Source organism: Stegodyphus dumicola, chromosome 12, assembly GCF_044657685.1.
Source record: "Stegodyphus dumicola isolate Sdum_Otavi_A_Nest chromosome 12, ASM4465768v1".
In the NCBI taxonomy this organism is placed as follows: domain Eukaryota; kingdom Metazoa; phylum Arthropoda; class Arachnida; order Araneae; family Eresidae; genus Stegodyphus; species Stegodyphus dumicola.
This window is the reverse complement of record NC_140779.1, coordinates 67,895,646-67,918,890: the sequence shown is the minus strand read 5'-3', so window position 1 is coordinate 67,918,890 and position 23,245 is coordinate 67,895,646. Positions and strand designations below refer to the sequence as shown.

Genomic DNA, 23,245 nt, shown 5'->3' with positions numbered 1-23,245 from the left:
CTATGTGATATGTTTGATCAGATAGCCTGGCTTTGTAAAAGCAGGCGGCCAGTGTAACTCCAATTCAAAATCCGGTTACGTCCACGTGTTTCTGAGACTCCTTTGCCGATGCTTTATTTATTTTTCTTCTTTTTTCCCCTTTCTAGTAATTTCGTTCTCCTAATGAAGAAAGACTTTTAGCTGCCCTCGAAATCGATTGTTTTAATATATGTACGTTAAATACAAGGTTGTTACTGCGATTTTGATTGTCACATTGGCGTGTTTCTCTTTATAACTAATACTTAATTAAAAATTATTAATAGAAATTTGTACAAAAGCATTAGTTAAAATAAATTACTATATTAGGCAGTTGGTTATTCGCAAAACGTTGAAATTAAAACCAAATATATGGAAAATAATAGAAAAGTCACGTCTTGTGGAAATTTTTTTCTTTAATATGGCGTATTATACTCACGATACAAAGCATCAGGTTTTATTCCTTTTTTATAGAAGAAAAGATAAACGGAATGAGTATGTACAAATGGATTAAATATGTTTAGGAGAGTAATCACACTGGTTCCACTATGGAGATGTTAAAGTCTTAGCTGACCACCTACGTGCGGTCACTTTAGATAAGTTCCAAGTCCGATCGCCTACGCGCGACCAGTAAGCGGATAGTTGTAGCTCCTTCGCGAGCGTTCTGTTAGACCGCTTCTCTCGGACTTCTCGAACCAACTGAAGATCCTGGAACCTGGACAGTTCGTACAGAGTAGAGGTAGAGAGCGACATCTGGTGCTTCGTTGAGGCACGATTCCCACACGCTCGGCCATCGACAGGTGAGGACCTCCGAACACTGGAATACATCTGTAAAACACAACATACAAAAAAAAAAGAAAAAGAAACATTTGAAAAATTGTTTGCAAAATGATCTCAAGTTGCGATGTCATCAGACCAAAACTTCATGTGGTCTGCCGAAGTGGAAGTTGCTTCAGGTCCTTCATGAGATCCTACTTTGGCTACATCGTATCGATCATGTGGTTTAATCTTGATCACATTATAAGGTCCTAAGAATTTAGGTCTTAGCTTGAGACCTCCTCCTAACTGGGTTCTTTTAATGGCTACTAGGTCGTTGACTTTGTAGAGTGGAGCGGTTCTACGACGTCGATTGTATTGTCGTCGATTCTCCTCCTGCAGTTTTAAGATATTCGCTTTAGACTCTTTCTCCTGGATGGTGGAGTTCAGGAATTCTTCATCGAGAATTTCTTTAATTCTTTGGTCTGCCTTATTTCTTTCTCATTTTCACGCCTGTCATCAGCTCGAAAGGAGTGAATTTTGTTGATCTACTGACGGTGCTGTTAATGATTCTTTGGACGTCAGGCACAAATTTGAACCATTTGGCAGGATCATCTACTGACAGTTTTGCAAGCACTGGGATAAGGGTTCCATGAATTCTTTTGATCGGGCCGTTGGCTCTCAGAACGCCTGTTGTGATTTGTATGTGTTGAATTCCTTCATCTTTACAGTATTCCTCAAAGTCCTTTGAAGTGAAAGCAGATCCCTTGTCAGAGATAATTCTTGAAGGATTTCCGAAGACAGCTTGTTGGATTTTTAGTTTCTGTACAGCTTCTGCCGTTGATGTTGCCTTGACCGGGTAAAACCAGACAAATTTTGTAAAAGCATCTACCACTGTAAATATATGTCGGTATCTCATATCTGTAGATGTCAGGGGTCCTACAAAATCTATGTGATATGTGCTTAACGGAATATTGTCCTTTGGGATTGGGTTCAATAGACCTTCTGCTGTGCCTTGCTTTTTATTACAGAGGATGCACTCGACACAGTTCATTATAACGTACTCTATTTTCTTTGTAGCATTCGAAATATGAAAATCTCTTTTCAACAGATCTTCTGTCTTTTGTACAGCAAAGTTTCCTTTATTATGTATGCCACGGATGATCTCGAATTCCATCGCTTCCGGCACAACGATGAGTTCTCGACCTCTCTCCTGCAGATACAACACATTATCTTTTAGCAGATAGTCATCTCTAAGTCCTTTCTCGACCAGAGTTTTCAATAATTGAAGACGCTCATCAGCCTGTTGCGCTCAATGGTTTGGCTATTTTCGAATAACCAGGTACAAATTTTCTAAAATAGCCTGCGAGACCTAGGAAGCTTTGCAATTGCTTAACGTTCTTAGGTTGAGGAAAATTTTTAACTGCAAGGGTCTTATTTGAAGATGGACGAATTGTACCTTCTTCAATTAAATAACCGAGAAATTCAATTTTTCTTTTAAGGAATTGACAGTTTTTAAAGTTAATTTCTAGTCCATATTCTGAAGCTACTTTTAAAACTCGTTTAAGTTTTTCTAATCCCTCTTTTTCATCACCGGAAGATATGATAAAATCATCCATGTAAATTACAACTGTATTATCCCTTATTAATTCCCTGAATACGTTATAGATAAATCTTAAAAATACACTAGGACTGGTGGTCAAACCAAACGGTGCTCTTAAAAATTCAAATACACCTGTATGACAAATGAATGTTAAATATTTGGTACATCTTTCATCGACTGGAACGTGGAAAAAACCATTTTTCAAATCCAAAGTTGAAAAAACTTTCGCTTTCCCCAAATGATCAAGTACTTCCTCGACCTGGGCCATAGGGAAAGAATCTTTCACTACTTTTTTATTTAACTGTCTGAAGTCTACGCATAATCTATGCGTTTTATTACGTTTCTTACATAACAGAATTGGAGATGCGTATTCGGAACAAGATGGTTTAATTATCCCCTTTTGCAACCACTCGTCTATCTGTTTATCAACAATTTTTTGCTCAGCAAACGGGCTCCAGTATCGCAACAGCTCCGAGACCGTTGCGATACTGGAATATCATCTTTTAACACAATATTCATTTTTAAATTCGTGTCTTTAGTTTTATTTGGTTTGTAATTATGAATCAATAACGATAAATCCTTACGAATGTTGACATCAGTAACATGCAAGAAATCCACATCACATTCGTCAATCACATTTGCAAAATTTAATAAAAAACACTCTTGTAATGATGATTCACTTTTGAAATCATTTTCGGTATCAGGATTAGATGTTTCATGTTTTTCTTCCCGACTTACTTTTAGAAGTTGAGAATAAATGTTTGGTGTTAAAATTAAAGGAACAGATAATTTATCTACGGCTGCAACAATGATTTCTAACCTTGGTGAATTGATATTTAAAGATAATCCTACTCTAGCGATATCTGCCTCTTTTTTTTCGTCAAAACATGAGCTAAGTATTATTTTACCCTCCAGAGGTGTCTTTATTTGAATGAATGATGAATTTATGACCGGAACTTCAGCGCCTGAATCGATAAGTGCTTTTATTTTTTTATTTTCTACGAAAATATCAGCATATTGCAACTCGTGAATAAAACTGACGTTATTAACACTTGTTTTGTTTTTTCTTTCTGTTTCCTTATAAGATTCACTTTGTTTACGTTTTACGCAATCCCTAGCGAAATGAAAATTTTCACCCCTTCCCCCGCAGACGTAACATGATCTCTCTGGCGTCGATGAAATGACATCATGTTTATTTTTAGATTTGCTACGACGGAATGAGTCATTTTTAATACTTTGGTTTTGAACACTTGGTACTTTCGATTCATTAGACTGAACTTTAGGGTTATATATTTCAGACAATGATTTTCCTCGGGATGAAAAATATAAATCACATTCTCGCCCTAACTGTGTTGGATTAAACCATGTTCTGCCCTCGCGAACACCTATGTATTCTTTCGTTTTGAAATCCAAAGTTTCATACAATTTGTCTTGCAACAATTAAATCAAATAACTTTCTAAAATCCTTTTGTGTCTCCCTAACCTGACAGTAGTATTCAAATGTTGCGGTCAATCGCGATGCAAATTGAACATGCGACTCGTTTGCTGCGCGTTGAGCATGTTTAAAGGTGTTCAGAATCTCTCTTGGTGTCGGCTGAAATTCAGCTAAAAACAACTCTTTTAGTTTTTCGTAATTCGACAATTCTTCTTCAGTTGCATACGTTAAAACATTATTTGCTTTAACCCCTAGCAAATTAATTAGTATCTCAGCTTGTAAGTCTTTGGGAACTTCTTTGGTGGCAAAAGCTTTTTCCAATGAAATGAAAAACAAATGCAATGCCTCTGGCTGCTCAGGGACAGAGATTGTAAGTGTTTTAACGCTTTTCAGTAAATTTTCAACACTAGTCTGTGCGTTTCTTCTATCACCCGATAATGATTGTGATTTTAAATTTTCTAGCTCAATTTGCTTCTCAATTTGGGCTAATTTAAAACGTTCGATTTCTAACAGATAGTGTTCATTACTTGTCTTAGGCGTCCGATCCTCAGCGATCGATTTGACGACGCCACGAACAAATTCAATGTTCGTTTTGAAGACATCAGAATTTTCTATAATTTTTCTAATGTCAGCTTTTTTAGCATTTTCTGGAACATTCTCTCCAATTCTTTCGGCAATTAATTTTAAATCACTCTTCTTTGAATTATTTAAGAAACTCATTTTAAAACGAAATACAAGTATCACTATCTCAAAGAAGGAAAAGTTTTCACAGTACCTTTTTTGAAGTTCGCCGGCTTGGAGCCCCCATAGTTGTGAGGGTGACGTCTTATCATCAAACAGAGATCACACTCACGATACAAAGCATCAGGTTTTATTCCTTTTTTATAGAAGAAAAGATAAACGGAATGAGTATTGTTCGCGCTTGCGCATCTGTAATGTGATGATCTAACGAGTTTGAGAATCGCCATCGACGGTGTAAGAGGGCTGGTCACAGCTATGAGTTAATGAGTGATTGTAATTAATTATGAGAATTAATAAAGAATCGAACCAGCGAATTTATTTAGTGTGTGTTATTTGGGACGAGACTCAAACATATCTGGTCGTAGTCGACCGGAGTGTGAGTTTGTGCATGAATAAGTAGTGTTTCGTTTTTGAGAACACAGGAGTGTTTCTGTTTGCCAGTATTCGCAGCTTGTTCTTTTCAACGAATATCGCTGATTTGGGATAAGGATATTCATCAAAAGTGAATCACTGCAGAGGTAAGTGATTCCTCTCTTGTTAATTCTGTGCTTTGTTCTGTTATAAATAACAATGTTATTTAAGGGTGCTAAAAAAGAAGATTTAAGGCTTATTGCCTTAGAAATAAATCTAAATGTTGAAGAAAAAATGACTATAGCAGATTTGACTGATATTATTGAGAATAGTGAAATTTTCAAAACTAAACAAGATTTAGTAAAAGAGATAGCAAACTCTATTATTGAAAATAGAAAACAGGAAGAGCAAAAAGAGCAAAAACTTGTCGAGTTAGAAAAAATAAAACTTGAGAGATCAAAGAATGAGTTAGAGTTGGCTAAGCTTAAAGCAGAAACTAAACTTGATGGTGTAAGCGGAACCGAAACAAAATCAGAGTCACTAGATCAATTAATAAAAAGTATCAGAACCTTAACTGTAAAAATTCCTATACGGCCTGAGAGTTGGGGATTTTTCTTTTCGTCATTAGAACGAGCGTTCATTACAAAAAATGTTTCGGAGCAGAAATTCAGTTAAATCTGTTAGGAGACAAAGCTTCGAATATAATAACCTATTTACATGATAAGGATATCGCGAATTATGAAAAAGTAAAAGAAGTAGTTCTGAAGGAGTTTCAGTCAACACCATATTCGTGTTTAGAAAACTTTAGAAAAACTGTTAAACAACCACATGAAACTCATGTGCAGTTTGCTTCTCGCTTAGTAACTGCATGGGATTATTATTTAAAATTAAGGAAGGTAACTGACTTCGAGACCCTCAAACAACTAATAGTTTCAGATAGGTTATACCAATCTTTAGATGCGGGAAAGCTTCTCACATTGCTGTGAGGCAAGGTGATTCATGGTTTTCACCTAGTGAGTTAGGTAAAGAAATAGATTTATATTTCACGTCACGAGGAAAACCTCTTACTGAGAATTCTCATGTTAATCGTAAGTATAATAGCTCAAAAAGTGTAGCTAAAGTATTTTTATCAGATGTTAAAACAGAGAACTGTATTTTATGCCACGAGAATCACGGATTGGCAAAATGCCCATCGTATTTAAAATTACCGGTGCAAGAAAGAGTACAGGTTGTGAAATCTAATAAATTATGTTTTAACTGTCTACATATGCATTCAGTATCAAATTGCCCATCGAAATATTCTTGTTTTTGTCAAAAACGGCACCACAAAACTATTCACTTTCCGAAAGCAAATAATATCGGAAAGGAGAAAGAATGTTCATCGGAACAAAATAAAAACAAAACAAATGTATCTGACTGCAACGCTCCCAAACGAGATGACTCATCGACCTTGAATGTTAATGCGCAGGAGTTCGTTCAAAAGGCATTTATTAGCAATTATTCGAATAAACAGAGTACAGTTATGCTTTCAACAGTCGTATGTTTTCTAATTGATAACGAGGGAAGGAAACACAGAGTGAAGTGTCTATTGGACGGGGGCAGTATGTCGAACTTTTTGACACGGAATTTTATTGAGCATTTGCAGTTAGAGAAAGAAAAAACAAACATTTCCGTTTCGGGAATAAATGATGCTACTTTAACAATAAAGCATAAAATTAATGCTTCGATATGCAATAAAGAAGGAACTTTTATAAAGAATTTGGACTTTTTAGTAATTCCAAAAATAACTGCTGATTTAACACCTTCGCACAAAATTAAAATTTCAGTGCAAGATCTTCCTAATTTAAAATTAGCAGATGAAGGATTTAATGTTCCAGAAAGGGTAGATATGTTGTTGGGAGCGGGAGTTTTTTATGAACTTTTCAAACCGAGTCAAATTCGAATGAATAATCCTGATCTTATTTTTCAAGATACAGTTTTTGGTTTTATCGTGTCTGGAAGTATTCCAACAGAGACTGAAAACAGGGTTCATTGTGGGTTGATAAAGGAAGAAGATAACTTAGATAAAGCTCTTAGAAAATTTTGGGAATTAGAAAATATTGAAACTGATAAACCCAAAAACAAAGAATTTTTAATTTCTGAGAAACATTTCGTAGAAAATTATACACGAGATAAAACCGGTAGGTACGTTGTTAAAATGCCATTAAAGGAGGATCCGAACATTTTAGGAAGTTCTAAACAAATTGCAACGAGTAAATTAAATTCCTTATGGAAACGCTTAGTAAAGAATCCCGAATATTTAAAATTATACTCAAATTTTTTAAAAGAATATCAACAGTTAGGACATATGGTTGAGGTGAGTGAAAGCGAGGATAAACGAGGTTCATATTACATTCCTCATATTGGAGTATATAGGGGAGAAGAGAAAAGTAAGTCGACTCCCTTGAGGGTAGTATTTAACGCTTCTTCTTTGACAACCAAAGGAAACTCTCTAAATTCTATACAGTATAATGGAGGTGTGATACAAGATGATTTATTCTCAATTATGCTGAGATTCAGGAAATATATTTTTGCTTTCACTGCTGATATACAAAAGATGTATCGAGCTATTTCTATCCATCCAGATCAGTGGAAGTTGCAAAGGATTTTATGGAAAGAAGGCATTGATAAGCCAGTTAAAAACTTTGAGCTAACTACCGTTACCCATGGAACTGTGAGTGCACCATTTTTAGCAATGAGAACACTTGTACAGCCGTCAAAGGACGAAGGAGATAAATTTCCTTTAGCAGCATCTGTACTGAGAGAAGACATGTACATGGACGATATTCTATCTGGAGCTGAGTCACTAAGTTCTGCGTTAGAACTTCAAAATCAGTTAATAGGCATTTTGAAGAGTGGAGGTATGTTACTCCATAAGTGGTGTAGTAATGCTACTGAACTGTGTCAAACAAACGACAAAACATATCCCTTTGGTAAATCAGAAGAATCTAAAGCATTGGGTATTTTATGGAAGTCAAAAGGAGATTGTTTGAGCTTCAACGTTAAAATCGAAGACAACGTAAAGGTTACGAAACGGCAAGTGTTATCTCGCATTTTTGACCCATTGGGTATAATTTCCCCAGTTGTAATTGTAGCAAAAATATTTATGCAGAAATTATGGCTGTTAAAATTGAGCAGGAATGATGTTTTGCCAGAAAAGGAGGCTAAAGAATGGAAAGAATTCTCCACTACCTTGCAGCTAATTAACAACATTGAAGTCCCTAGATGTATTTTATTACCAGATAGAATCAAGATTGAATTACATGGTTTCTGTTATGCCTCAGAGGCCGCCTATGGAACAGTTATCTACTGTAAAGCAACATCAGCAACAAACCATCATCAATGAGGTTGGTGTGCAGTAAATCGCGTGTCTCCCCACTAAAGAAGACTACAATCCCAAGACTTGAGCTTTGTGCAGCAGTGCTATTAGCTAAACTAATGCATCGAATGAAATCATCGTTAAAATTGGAGCTTATTGCTATCCACTTTTGGACCGATTCTATGATTGTGCTGTCATGGATCAACAAAGAGCCACACCTGCTCAAGACATTTGTCGCAAACCGAATTTCAAAGATACAGGATCTGACTGAAATAGCACAGTGGCATCATATCGCTTCTAAAGAAAACCCATCAGATCTCATATCTAGAGGTATGTCTGCCAAAAAACTGCAACTAAGTCAACTGTGGTGGAACTGGCCTGACTTCTTAATGAAGGATGAGTACCCTATAAGAGTTATACCTGCAGCAATTACTGAAAGGGACAGTAATGAACTTAAAAACTTTGATGATTCTGAACTATCTACATGTTTAAATCTGAATGTGAAAAATTTTGTTAATGATTTATTGAATTGCAGTAATAAGTATTTAAAATTAATTCGTATTATAAGTTTTTGTTTTAGGTTTTACAAGAATTGTAAGTGGGAGAATTTACAAGTGGGAGAATTGAGAGCAGCTAAAGAAACTTTAATAAAATTAGTACAGGGTGAGTATTTTATAAATGAGATAAATGATCTTAAAAAATCAGGTATTGTTCCAAGAAATAGTTCTATAAAAAGTCTTAACCCTTTCATTGACAGTAATGGACTGTTGAGAGTTGAAGGTAGATTAAAAAATAGCAATTTAACTTATGAGAAAAAATTTCCTGTTATTCTGCCTTCTAAACATAAATTAACAGAGTTAATAGTTAATTACTATCATTTAAAATATTTGCATGTGGGTCGTCAATCTTTGTTATATCATATAAGACAAAATTTTTGGATTGTAAGTGGTAGAAATGTTTGTAGAAAAATTGTAAAAAATTGCATAATATGTTTTAAAGCTAATCCCATTGTAGCTCAGCAAATCATGGGTGATTTACCCAAGGAAAGAATCACAGCTAATCTTACATTCAATTGTACTGGAGTTGACTTCTGTGGCCCATTCTTAATTAAGTACAAAAACCAGAGAAAAGGTATATATCAAAAAGTTTATGTGTGTATATTCATTTGTATGGTTACTAAGGCCATTCATTTAGAGCTGATAACAGACCTAACATCTGAAGCATTAATGGCTACCTTGAAACGTTTCTTTGCACGAAGAGGTAAAAGTTTAACACTATTTAGTGATAACGCTACGAATTTTGTAGGTGCAAATGAAGAATTAAAGAGGTTAAACAAAATAGTGAACGAACAAGATGAGCTTTTAGCTGGTTATTTGAGTTCTGAGAATATCGAATGGAAATTTCTCCCTCCCAGAGCACCCAATTTTGGAGGCCTTTGGGAGGCTGGAGTTAAATCTTTTAAGTACCACTTCAAACGTGTCGTAGGTAATGCAAAATTGACATTTGAACAATTTTTAACAATTATGATTCAGATTGAAGGAATTTTAAATTCCCGACCATTGACACCCTTGTCTTCGGACATTGATGATTTAGAGGTTCTAACACCTGGACATTTTTTAATTGGTAGAGCAATTAATTCGATCCCTGAGTCAGATATCACGGAAGTTAACATTAACAGGTTAAAATTGTGGCAACAGATCACAAGATTAGTACAAATTATCTGGAAAAAATGGAACTCCAATTATTTAAGTCATTTACAAAATCGATCTAAATGGCAAAGTTCTAAAACCAATATACAAGTTGGAGACATGGTCTTAATTAAGGATAATTTGCCTTGTTGTAATTGGGCGGTTGGTCGTATAATAGAAGTATTTTATGATAAAGATGGAAAGGTTCACGTGTGTAATGTAAAAACTCAAACTGGAACTTTCAAACGACCAATTACCAAATTATGTGTCTTACCAATACAAAAATGAGTATTGTCTTTATAGTTCTTGTACAGTATTGAATGTGCTTCACATAAAATGTCATTATGTAACTGAAATGTTATATTGTATTGCTTTGAGTTGTACGCTAATGTATATGGTAAATGTCTAATTATCATAATGATTTTATGTAATAGTACTTATTCAAAATTGTTTATGATATACTTGTTTAATTTTTATGCTATATCTTAATTACAATAGTTGAATGCTAAGCATTGCAACGCGGGGCGGCATGTTCGCGCCTGCGCATCTGTAATGTGATGATCTAACGAGTTTGAGAATCGCCATCGACGGTGTAAGAGGGCTGGTCACAGCTATGAGTTAATGAGTGAATGTAATTAATTATGAGAATTAATAAAGAATCGAACCAGCGAATTTATTTAGTGTGTGTTATTTGGGACGAGACCCAAACAAGTATGTACAAATGGATTAAATATGTTTAGGAGAGTAATCACACTGGTTCCACTATGGAGATGTTAAAGTCTTAGCTGACCACCTACGTGCGGTCACTTTAGATAAGTTCCAAGTCCGATCGCCTACGCGCGACCAGTAAGCGGATAGTTGTAGCTCCTTCGCGAGCGTTCTGTTAGACCGCTTCTCTCGGACTTCTCGAACCAACTGAAGATCCTGGAACCTGGACAGTTCGTACAGAGTAGAGGTAGAGAGCGACATCTGGTGCTTCGTTGAGGCACGATTCCCACAATAAATTCAGGGATCAGTCTTAGCGGCAAAAGCTCTAGCTGCGTCATTGACCTGTCCATACCGAAATGATGAGAGAAAATAATTCCTATAATTTCGGCTACTGTGAGCTTAAATAAATATTCCTAGAACTTTAACTACGTGCTATAAACTACGTCACCTGTCCGTACTATGATTAGTCTAAAGCTGCCTGAAGACCTGTCTCCTCTCACTGAAATCAAATGGACCCAACCACGTATCAACTGAGGAATGCAGAACGGTTTTCTCCGTAAAGTTGGAGGAGGTAGATAATACCATTTTTTAGTCAATATTGTTCGCACTATAGTAGTTGAGATCCAGTGATTGTAGAATAGGCATCCGGCTCTGGGCAGGCCAGTCCATTTGGTTAACAGCCATTGTCACCACACCATACCATGATGGACCTTGCAACATGACAGCTAGCATTGTCGTCCTGAAAGTAACATGGGTCCAAACTGCAAAACTGCCATAACCTATGAAGCATACTATTATCCCAAACAGTGCAACAGGCGTCGGCATTGAGCTTACCATGAATTGGGACCACCAAGAAAACAGTCCCAGACCATAATTCCACCTTTGCCGAACTTTACTGTTGGCACCATGCATTCTGGCAGGAAACGTTCTTCAGGTGAATGCCAGATCCACAGATCCAATCATCCGAATGGTTGGTTCTTTGAACCTTGATTCGTTGCTCCAGAGAACCTGTTTCCACTGATTCTACGGTCGATTGTTGACGTGCTTTGCGCCACATTAACCTAGCAGAGCAGTTTGACTTTGTGATCAAATGCTTACTGGCGGCAGCACGACCATGAAAACCAAGCAAATGTGTTTCGTTTATCAAACAACATTCCTGGATGCCTGCTGAAACTCCTGAGTACTAGTGTCATCGGTTGGGTGCGGTTCTTCCAAATTTCTCGACAGCACACGCTGGTCTCTGTCTTCCAGTTTCGTGGGTCTGCCGAAGGGTACATTCTGACAATCACCACTTACCTTCCACTTCTGAATCACATAGGCCACTGTCGAATTGGAGGTCATTCAGCTCCCTAGATATATCTCTTAAAGATCGGCCATTTCTGTGATACCCGATAATAACACCTTTCTCCAAATCAGATACCCCACTTCATGGCATCTTGCATAGGACTAATGCCAATGCTGTTTCCTACACGATATTAAACTCTAGAGGATATGACGTATATCAGGAAAGCAGATATCGGCATTTGTATCGGTGCCCAAATACATAAAGAAAGAAAAGTTTTAATTTGGAAGCGTTTGATATTTTTATACTTAAAAATATTCTTTCTTCTCTGTTTAATTAACACTTCAAAATGTCTGTATGTTTTTGAATCAAAAGTTTAAATTCAAATAGGCATCTCTGCTACTAACGGGTTCTCACAATTTTTCTGTGCTAAAAAATATTTGCTACATAGCAATTTATCAGTTTAAACTTTGTTTACTGAAGGTATTTATGTTTTCATACCAAGAAATCAAATCTTACTTTGTATTTTTGCCTTTTTTCTTTGCTTCGGGGAAGGTTTCAGAGTTTTCGGGTGAACTGTTAAGATTACAAAAAATCATTGGAACAGTTCATTAGCTAATTCTGGATATAGAAAAGCAAGGATCTTCTTATGGATGAGGAATCATAATCAATTTCGGCATATCCTCCTCTTGAAGACATTATGTCCGAGTTCATTGGATTCCTGTTGTTCTTTTTTTATGTTATTTATTTTTTGGTTTTTCTTCTTCTTCCCCCTTTTTTGTTTTACATTTCAAAATTTCTAATTCTACATTTATAATTTTTTTAAAAATTTATTTATTTGAATTTCAATTTTTATCTGTGTGATAAATTGGTCATTCTGAGTACAAAGAAAGTAATGGACATGCATCTGTTTTACAGCTAGCAAATACGTAAGTTAATTAATTCATCTTCTGGCCTTTAACGTATATTATATAAATTTATTTTTTCATACATTCTCAATATTTACTTTTAGTCTTATGTGAATATATTTTTATTCACCTATTCTTCCTTGTTTGAATATTTTTAAAAAGTTTGTATTGTGTTAATATGATTAAAGGTGAAAAGGTTGGAAGAATCTCAAGAAATCTCAAGAATCAATTATCTCAAGAAAATAAAACTCACTCTTATAAGAATTATATCTCGATTTTAAGATTGTTTTTAAAACTTGACAGTACAACCAATTTCTTACCAAATTCTAATTAGCAATTAGAATTTGAATAACTTTAACTCATCTTACTTAAAAAGCCTTTTTGTTATAACTCTTACTTGAGAAAAAGACGAAACACTTTTGCATTTATTAATTATTGTTAATTGATCGGAAGTTAGTTTGTTTTCTTTGAAAAGTCAACTAATTTCTGGTCAATGATGATAATTACTTAGTTTGTTGGTTGCATTTCCACTTTTAATTACACTTTTTTAATGTTTCCATTTTAAATATCTAATGAGTTACTCCATTTCAATAGAATTCTAACTACTTTTGTCAAAGGAGATAATATACTAAATAATCTATTAGAAAGTAAATTATTATTACTTTGCAGCTTAAGTGCAAGTATTAAGCAATTTATTACGATTGATTAACTTCCAAGTAGCACATGACGTAGCAAAGACATTACTACGATCACTTTGCAACCTCTTGGACCAGTTTGCAATGTCTTTGCTACGTCATGTGCTACTTGGGTTGTTTACTTATATATATCTAAGATATAACAAAATACAATGGATGCTTTAAGAAATAAATGGCGACCTCAAATAAACGTTTCTAGATTATATGCTCTCCCCCTAAATTCATCTGTTCTCCCAAATTCGAGATCTTTCAAGGTTACATAACGCTGTTTGAAAAAAGTAACTAAAACTAACCAATCACAGTTTAGAGTAGTTTCTGGATCTACTAGGTATAAATACTGCTCACAAGAAAATATGTCATCCTTTTTCTTAGCTCCTGCCATGCTGTGAACTCTGCGCTGCTTTGCCTTGCTAAAATGCCTGCATCGTACTTTTAAAACTCGTGTACCTAAAAATTATTGTATTCAACAATGATTGAAAAGTAATTTGTCTGCCAAGGAAATGATTTGATGTGAAGGTCTACAGCCAGAAGTTAAAGCATAGGATTCCTCCTATGCATTAACCGTTTGACTGTGCGCCGCGAGTTTCAGTGCGTCTTTGTTGCTCCGTGGGTGTGAACATACAGTCTGACCTCATGCATCCTTTGTAATATGAGTGTATTCTAAATTAACTGCATCGTGGTTTTTGAGACAAATGAATGCAGCGCTTTTGCACAGCGTAGCAGTTAAAAGGGTATATATATACTTTTGTTGCAACCAATTACAATAAAAAAAAAGGGGGTGCGCAATTAGATGTTATAGCAATCCCATACCAAAATTTCAAAGCTCTATGGCTAATTGTTTTCCAGTTATGCGAGTTACATATGTATAAATGTAAAGAATATTCATTTCACTATGCATTTTGGAATAAAGTTCTTAATTCTGTCCATATGTACAGATCTTATGCAAAATAGTCAAAATGGATATTTCCATTAAAATACGATAACTGAATCTTTTTGTGTTTACAATACATTTACTCTGTACAAGGAAGTAAAAATGTTGCTAAATGGAATTTTATTTCTGAATACATCTTGTATAATTTAAAATACGGTTTTAAATAAAGTTTTCCCCACTAATTATGGAAATGCAATTTATATTTCTTAACAATTATGAACTATTTGTCATCATTATTATTACTTAAAATCTATATTGCTTCAACTGTATTTTTTAACACATAATTGGGCCACTTAAAATTTCTATCAAGTAAGTCTATAAAAACACCAGTTATGAGATTTAAAATGAGAACAATAAATATGAAGTTTAATACATTATATAAAATAAGTTTTGAGTGTGGCTTTAGTAATAATTTTCAACTAGAAAGAAAATAGTGAAGAAATTTTATTTCAGTTTTTCATTAAAGCAAAACAGATTTCAGGAAACAGTAAAGATATTTATAAATATATTTTGTACTATTAACAGATGATAGTATATGTAAATTGCATAGTTTGATGAATATTTTACATAACCATTTCTTTTCTATACACAACTAAATCCTTATGCACTATTCTCACAAATGACTATATGTGCAATTATATAGAAAGGTACATCATGGATTTTATGCATGAAATTGTAAAAAACATACTGATAATTATTGCCATTTTAAATTTGCCACTAATTCATGTAGGATTATTGAATATTATATATAATATCTTTTTTTAAAATCACAAATACACAAAAATTGGCTCATCATACACAAATGAACAATATAACTTAAACTGGTAGTTTTACTCCCGTTAAAAACAGTTCAGCTATAATATGAACTTTCTATTATTATGTAAAATAAAAGTCAGTTCACATACATTCCATCATGAAAAGCTCCAAGACGTGTGCATGATAATAAGCTAATGAATGTTACTTTAAATAAATTACATTAGTCATTAAAAATAACTAACACAGCTGCCAACTCTCCTGGTTTTTCTGGGAGATCACATCTCCCAGAAAAACCAGTAGATAAATATCCCAGTAAATTACACAATCTTCCTTTACAAAGGATAATATTTCTCAATAAATGAAATTTAATGAATTAATAATGCAACTTCACTTGTGTAAATTCCTTCCCCCACCACTAGTGATTTTCAGCATTTTTCTTAAAGAAATTTTATTTGATCTAAATACTTTTAATCTAGTACAGACTTCACAAAATGAAATTAGCCATAGAACATAAAATTTAGAATATCTAACCAAACATTGACACATTTTACATCAGAATAATCATATTACATATAGTTCAATAATCAGAATTAAGAAGTATAAACTAAATTCAAGCCAATTTGGAGTTTTGAAATAATGTCAACATGCAGCCGCCCCCCCAAAAGAAATTATATAGTTTTTTTATTATGATTTAGAATCTAAATATGTATAAATAAATGCTTTTTAATTAAAATTCTAAAAACAGTAAATAGAATATACAGTCAGAATTCTTTAATCTGGACTCATTGGGACTTCAGCGATTCTGGATTATCGGTTTTTCCAGATTATAGATCATCAGTTTAAATCTGGTAAGATTGCATGCAGAAATTATAAAATTAAAAATATGAAACCGTAATTTATGAAATAAAGAGCAATTATGATCTATAGGGTATCAAAATTTACAAAAAAAAAAAAAAAAAAAAAAAAGAGAGCTTTATATTTATTTGTTTTGTTTACTTTATTAAACATTTCTTTCAACGTGTGCATGCGCAAAGCATACACTGTGCATAGTTGAAATTAGAAAATTGCAACCAGAAAACTATTTGATTAAAATTGATTCGATTCTTTCAACGCGTGCATGCGTAAATGTATTATGCACATGCGTTGACGCATGCACAGAAAGTTTGTAGCTTTGAGGTCCGGATTATAGATCATTCCGGATTAAAGACTTTTGACTGTAATAAAAGAATGGTTTCAAATTACTTTACATACTATATAGAGGAAGCACCTTTAGGTATATTTTAATATAGAGATTTAAGTATTTAAAAACTTTTCATTATAAATGATTAACACATATTTAAGCTGATCAAACTGAATTCTCCATTTTTGAAAGTTCATTAATGCTTTCTATAAGGGGTTACATTTTGGAAAACTTGATTAGATACAAATTATTCATTAATTTGTTCTCAACATATATCAGAAATGGCTAAATGAAACCCTGTAAGATTGCAGTCCATAGCAAAGTTAACGAAATTTATTATTACCAGCCATGATTTCCTAACACTATTTATAGATTCCTGATAATTTTTCAAGTTTTATTTAAAATAATAACAACAGTGAAAACTGGTTTTAACAAACCTTCTTTGTATGAGTGCCCATTGTGTTTTTGTTACTTGCAATACAGTTTAAAGATATATATTTGAAACAGATATAGTCATTATCTTAAAATAACTACCTTTCCTTATTTCAAGATATATTTCAGAATATTGATTAACAAAGTATATATAGTCTATAGCACCAACAGACATTTTATATTGCTCTCAGAATTTGGCCTTTACTAATGCAAATGAATGTAAACTTCAGTTGAACAACAATGACTTTGAATGCAAACTGGGCATTCTGTGAGAAACAACTACATAACAAATATAAATATAAACACTGTGGGCACTCATAAAATGCACACAAAAGCAGTGTTTTCTGAAATATACAACATTATCTATCTGTACATTGTTTTACATCAGATTAAAATTGGGGGAAAAAAAATGCAGAAAGCTTGTTGCATCACATCAACTTTAAAGATGTTGACTTGCAATCAAATTATTTCACCATATAAAAGTTATAATTTCACAGCTTCACATTTTATTATATTGCTTTATATTATAAATAACAACATAAAATGGATGGTAATAACCCATTTTTAAGTACACTAGCCAGCCATACTTCAAATCTATCTAACAATGTTAATAATGAAAATAAATTACAAAGAGTATCACAAAAAGAAAATATCCCAACTTACTCTAACAAAGTAACAATTAATTAAACTTTACATGTAAATATGATAGAAATTTAAGAAAATAATAAATAGTTTAACAAAAGTTATTTGTATTTCTATAGAAATAACATGAAGCAGTATTTAAAATACATTAATACTAGTAGTCAAAGAAATAACCATATAATTTAAAACAACAAAAGCTTATACTGGTTTTAAAATCTAGATTGAACAACACTAATAACCTGGAATGCCAACTGGCACTCTATGTGAAATAATTACATTGAAATAGAAGATTTATGATTTCTCACAGAACAAAAAGTATCTTAATAAAGCTACCCATGATTATTAGGCAGACATTGATTTGCAAGATTATACCAGTTCGATTATTAAACTGATCACTTGGTTACTAAATATTACAACTTTCCCATTGTCAGATAACTATTTCACTGTCAAATGTTAAAATATGTAATTATCTAAAATGTAATATTCGCAGTAACCTTCTGCAGATAAGTCCTACGTGTGTGCTACAACAGAAGTAGTAATTAATAAAAATAAATATACAACAGAAAAACTAAATATATTTAATTTTTTATATGAAGTTTTTTTTTTTTTTTTTTTTTTTTTTTTTTTTTAAATCTCTCAATTTTAGCAATACAGGAGTAAAGAAAAACCCATGCTTACCATCAATAAGTAGAATATTTTAGCTCTAAATGAAGGGGGAAAAAATTTAACATTTCAAAATCTTTATTATTATTATAGTTTCTAAAAATGAAGCTTAGCTACAAAGCTCTATTATCTTTGCTTTTCTATAGCAAAAACTGTAAAATAAAAATTACTTTTAATGGGATAATAAATGGAATATTAATGAAAAAAACATTGTTAAGTTACTTATACAATTGTACATGCAACTAAGGATAGAAAATCTGAAGGAGTATTCACTAACACCAAACATACTTACTGCTGCATGATTTCCATTTTCTTTCGAAAAACTGAACGATTTTGCATTTGAAAACAGCATTTTGTTTGCTCCCTTTAGCAGCAGTGTATTTCAACTAAAGCAAATGCAATTTACTAAATCTTTGATGTTCATTTCAAAATTACAGCTTCAAACAACTACAGAAAGAGAAAACATCCGACTTCTAATCCTGCAGATTCATTCGAGTCATTCTTACCCCAAATTACCTCCTCTTCTCAAAACCCTAGAAAATTTTTATGTACAACTGTACTGAATACAATCTACCTTCCTTTCAGAATTATTTGCTCTCTCAAGCATCTTCCCTACACATATTGTTCCCTTTATCGCTTGTCAATTCAGTATACCATTGTTCGACAGTCTGGGAAAAATCTTCCAATGAATAACTTCAAAAGAAAAGAGCATCGCACATGTATCTTTCAGGTTTCTTCACAAAGAAAAGGGTCTCTGTTACATGACGAATTCGTCTAAAAATTTTAAAATATAGTTTGATACTATATTTAAATATATTTGATACTATATTTGAGTGTTATATGTCGGAATATAAGGTATTTGTCTATTTATTTAGAAAATTATTCTGCATTAGTATGTAAAATTTGTTCAAAATTTTATATTAAAATAACAACAGACACTAAAGAAAAATATGCTTAAGGTGACGTTAACCTTTTACAAGCTAATTTTTCTAATCAGAAACATCAAATTGTAAATTCATTTCAAAATAAAATTTCATTCCCATTGACTCAAAAATATACCATTTATTCTTAATGTAAAAAAAGTCTTTTCAGATACAAAATGGGCAATGTGCAGAAATTTAGAAAAAAATGCCCCTCCCCCCTTTTTTGGTCATTCATAGGGTACAACTTAAAAATTCATATAAAATTAAAAAATGATCTAACGTTTCTAAAAAACAGCAGACATAATTAAAATGTTCATTTTACTAGAAAAACATAAAATACAATATTAATATGAAATGCATTTATAATTCATTAAATTTCCTAGTTCCTAACTGAGAACACTGGACAGTATCCATTCTTCTGTGAAACATAGAAATCCCCTTACTGTGAGTTTCTATCAAAAATAAATATAAACTTCTTTCCTTATATTTTTAGGAAAGAGAAAATCTTACATTTCAGAAAGGAAATCTCTTGGTACTAGGCACTTGGTATACAAGGTACAGCACCTTTTGGTACTAGGATTGTCAATAACATTCTGTCAGTTGTTACTAACCCTTTCCAAGTAAATATAATTTTTGATAATGTTTTTCACATCTTATGATTTGAGAAAGGAACTTTCAAATAAAAAAGGTTACATTTGACCTGGTTTCCAAAGAACAATAAAATACAGGTATAAAATACGTGATTTTTCAGACAGAAAAGGGATGTTTTTTCCATTTAAATTTATAAATTTTCAGCTGAATTCTAATCTAGCTGTGTTTCAATTTAAAACTAAATCCTGCATAATTACTTACTAGTTTGCTTATTATTTGGTCAATTTTATTTCATTGTATTCCATTTTTAAGAATAGCATAATGAGCTTAATCAGAAGTGGCTAATGTTCCTCATTGAAAACATCATACATATTTTTTCCACCTTCATTTTAGTGACTGATATTTTTCAACTAAAGGATTAGTGGAATACACAAAAAAGTAATTGGAAATAAACAGAGATCTGAAATTGGCCTTTAAAAGGTTAAACAAACATTTTACAGCTGCAAAATAATTGAATATATGGGCAGTGTAATGTTAGAAAACCAAAAAAAGTAGGCTGAATTAGCTAAGAAACTATATTTTCAGGATCAAGTTTAGCAATTACAATTTTTGAAATCTTTTTATATTTTCTGACCGTATAACAAATTCAATCTCACATTCCTTATTTAGTTCAGTTTTTGAGTTTTTGCGATAGGCCGATTCATTTTTCATTAATCTGCGTTTCAATAATAAAATATTACATATATTTTTTTTTTTTTTTAAAGCAAACTGCTTGGCATAAGTTTTTTAACTCTCTAAATAATTTATTATTGTGAAACTGAAGACAGCAAAAAAGAATGATTGGTGCTTTCATAAACTGAACACCTCTGTAAGCTGCTGCAAACCAAACTAATAGTATCATATAATCACTGGACTTTCAAATGAAGTAGTTCAAGCAACCATGGATTTTTTACTGATACAAAAGACTACATATGTAAAATCATAATTTACAAGCAAGTTTTCAAAGAGTGTGCTGAAGTTATCCAAGCTTGATTTCATGTAAGTGATAGTGCATGATCATGTTTTCTTGAAACTAGAGGATATAATTGTAGAAAAAGATGTAAAAGACCCAAAACAGTAATATCAGTATTTGTAAATGTTAAAGAACACTTACTGCTATCACTGGACAATACAATTTGCAACTGCATGTCATATATCTTTGTTCAATAAACGACTTAAGTTTTGATTATATTCCACAGTATTAGAATCAAGGCTGTTAAATATTTAAAAATGTGTTCACTGTTGTCATTATTTTAGACAAATTGTGTAAACTATTTATAACTAGTTCAGAATTAGTACATATATATTTTTTGGCCCAGTGAGGCATACTTTTTATCTACACTAATACATCTAAGACAACATGAATAGCAGAAAATCTGTGCAAGTTATACAAAGCTTTATTCCATATAGAAAAAATAGCAATTATTTTATATATATATAAAAAAAAAAAACTATTAGCTTATTTTCTTTCACAATACCATAACTTCTACAGTATATGCAGCTATTGTGCAATAGTTTGAGAGACTGCTATAGGAAGACAAATGATGCTGCTTGCATCAGCAAGACAGAACAACAAATCAAACAAAACAAGGCTACTGAAAGAATTTTTAACAATCAAGTTCTCAAAAAATCTTTTGCTTCCTTGCTGTCTGGTATTGACACCATTTATTTTCTCTTATGGAAGTACCTAAAAGATACAACAACATGTGATCTTACATTGTACACTGTAACGTGGAAGAAGCAATCAAGAAGTGAATAAAGTGTATAAAACTGCTGAACAGTGGCAATTAAACCCATTTAGAAATCCTGAAAATAGGTTGGCAACATCGATATTCTTGTGGTTTTCCCATGTGTCATGTATATAAACCAGTTTTCCTTAGAAAGGCATCCTTTCCCTTAGCAGATAACTTTCAAATGCTGTTTCATACCCAGTTAAATAAACTGACCATGGCATAGCTTATCCAAAATATACAATATATTAATCAATAAACTGGATTATCAATCAATAAATCAAATCTCTACAATACATCATTCAATACACTTCTGAATAAAACTCTAAAAGTCAATTATTAATAACTTTCCTGTTGGTTTATATTAAGTTAATGTGATGCTTTCCTTTTTACCGTCTTCTATTCCATCATAATTATTTTACGTTTCTCAGAGATTGGGAGCTTTTGGCATAGCGTACAATACTCAGAAAGAGTTAAAATGAATGAAACATCAAAACACATATATAAATATCATATCACAATTTTTAAACTAAAAAAATATTTAAAAATTAACTGAAAATCAAGAAAAATCAAATTCTGCAACTTATTGTTAAGAAATCTATAAATTTTGATGCATGAAATTGACTTGATTATTTGATACAAAATTAATGAAGTTATTTGGATATTTTTATTTCATTAACAACAAATTCTGATTTTAAAAACATCTTTATAAAAAGTTCAGAAATAATATTTAAAAATATTTTTACAAATTACAATAGACATGATGCAAACTAGGGCATTTCCATGTCATGATGATTCCATGGACATTTTGATTGCAGCTTCCAGCATTTCTTGCTCACTCATTTCTATATTAAAATAATAATAATAATTGCATACTCTAGTAATTTTCCAACAAATTTAAACATCATGATATGATTTCCAACAATAACTTTTGAATCAACACACCAAATAATTATGCTACAATCAAAAGTCGTTAATTCGGACCTTAAAGCTAAAAACTTTCTGCGCATGCACCGTGTTGACACATGCGCATAGGCGTTTACGCGTGCGCGTAAGACCTTTACACGCACGCGCATATGCGTGTGCGCAAATGAAGAATACGTTTTCGCGTGCGCATTTAACGTATAACGGACGGTATAAGCTAAAATTATACAATTATCTATTTCAGTTAATGCTGATGCTTGCGTTATTCCTTAATCTTCGAATTGGATGCAGCTTATTATTTTTTGCAGACTGTAAGAGCAATTTTATAAAAGTAAACTTGAACTTTCGATTATGTCAATTTCCGATTCTGGAGCTCCCAAAGGATATACAAAACGAAAGTATGTCTCGATGTCCGTCAAACAAAAAGTGGAATTGCTGCAAAAAATGGATAAAGACATGAAGAAGATGACAGAGAGGTTAGTGAAAATGAAAAAATTTCGATTGACAAGTTAGTCAGTATTCTCGGCACAGCAATTACGGGACTTGAACAGCAGAGCTTTTTAACTGAACAAGAAATTATGTTATTATAGAATTAAAGAGAAAGTATTATCACATAAAACAAAACAACTTACATTGAAAGAAATGTTTAATAAAGTAAACAAATAAATATTAAGCTTCTTTTTTTTGTAAATTTTGATACCCTTTAGATCATAATTGTTCTTTATTTCCTAAAATACGGTTTCATATTTTTAATTTTAGAATTTGTGCATGCCATCTTACGAGATTTAAACTGATGATATATAATCCGGAAAAATTGATAATCCGGAATTGCCGAAGTCCCGATGAGTCCGGATTAACGACTTTTGACTGTATATAAATAAACATCCATAATCT

At 32.6% G+C, this 23,245-nt stretch overlaps 1 protein-coding gene across 2 annotated transcripts in view; it reads right to left on the bottom strand.

Moving 5' to 3' along the window:
- Positions 1-14,898: 14,898 nt before the first annotated feature.
- The window catches only part of LOC118186377 (ataxin-3-like), an 81,048-nt gene continuing 72,701 nt past the window's right edge, over positions 14,899-23,245 (bottom strand). Inside the window, exon 7 of one of the 2 annotated variants that reach the window (XM_035356454.2) lies at positions 14,899-21,384. In XM_035356454.2, coding sequence (XP_035212345.1) covers positions 21,320-21,384 — 65 coding nt within the window. In that variant the 3' untranslated portion in view covers positions 14,899-21,319. Of the gene's footprint in view, positions 22,273-23,245 lie in introns of both variants that reach the window. The other variant, XM_035356456.2, reaches the window with a different exon arrangement.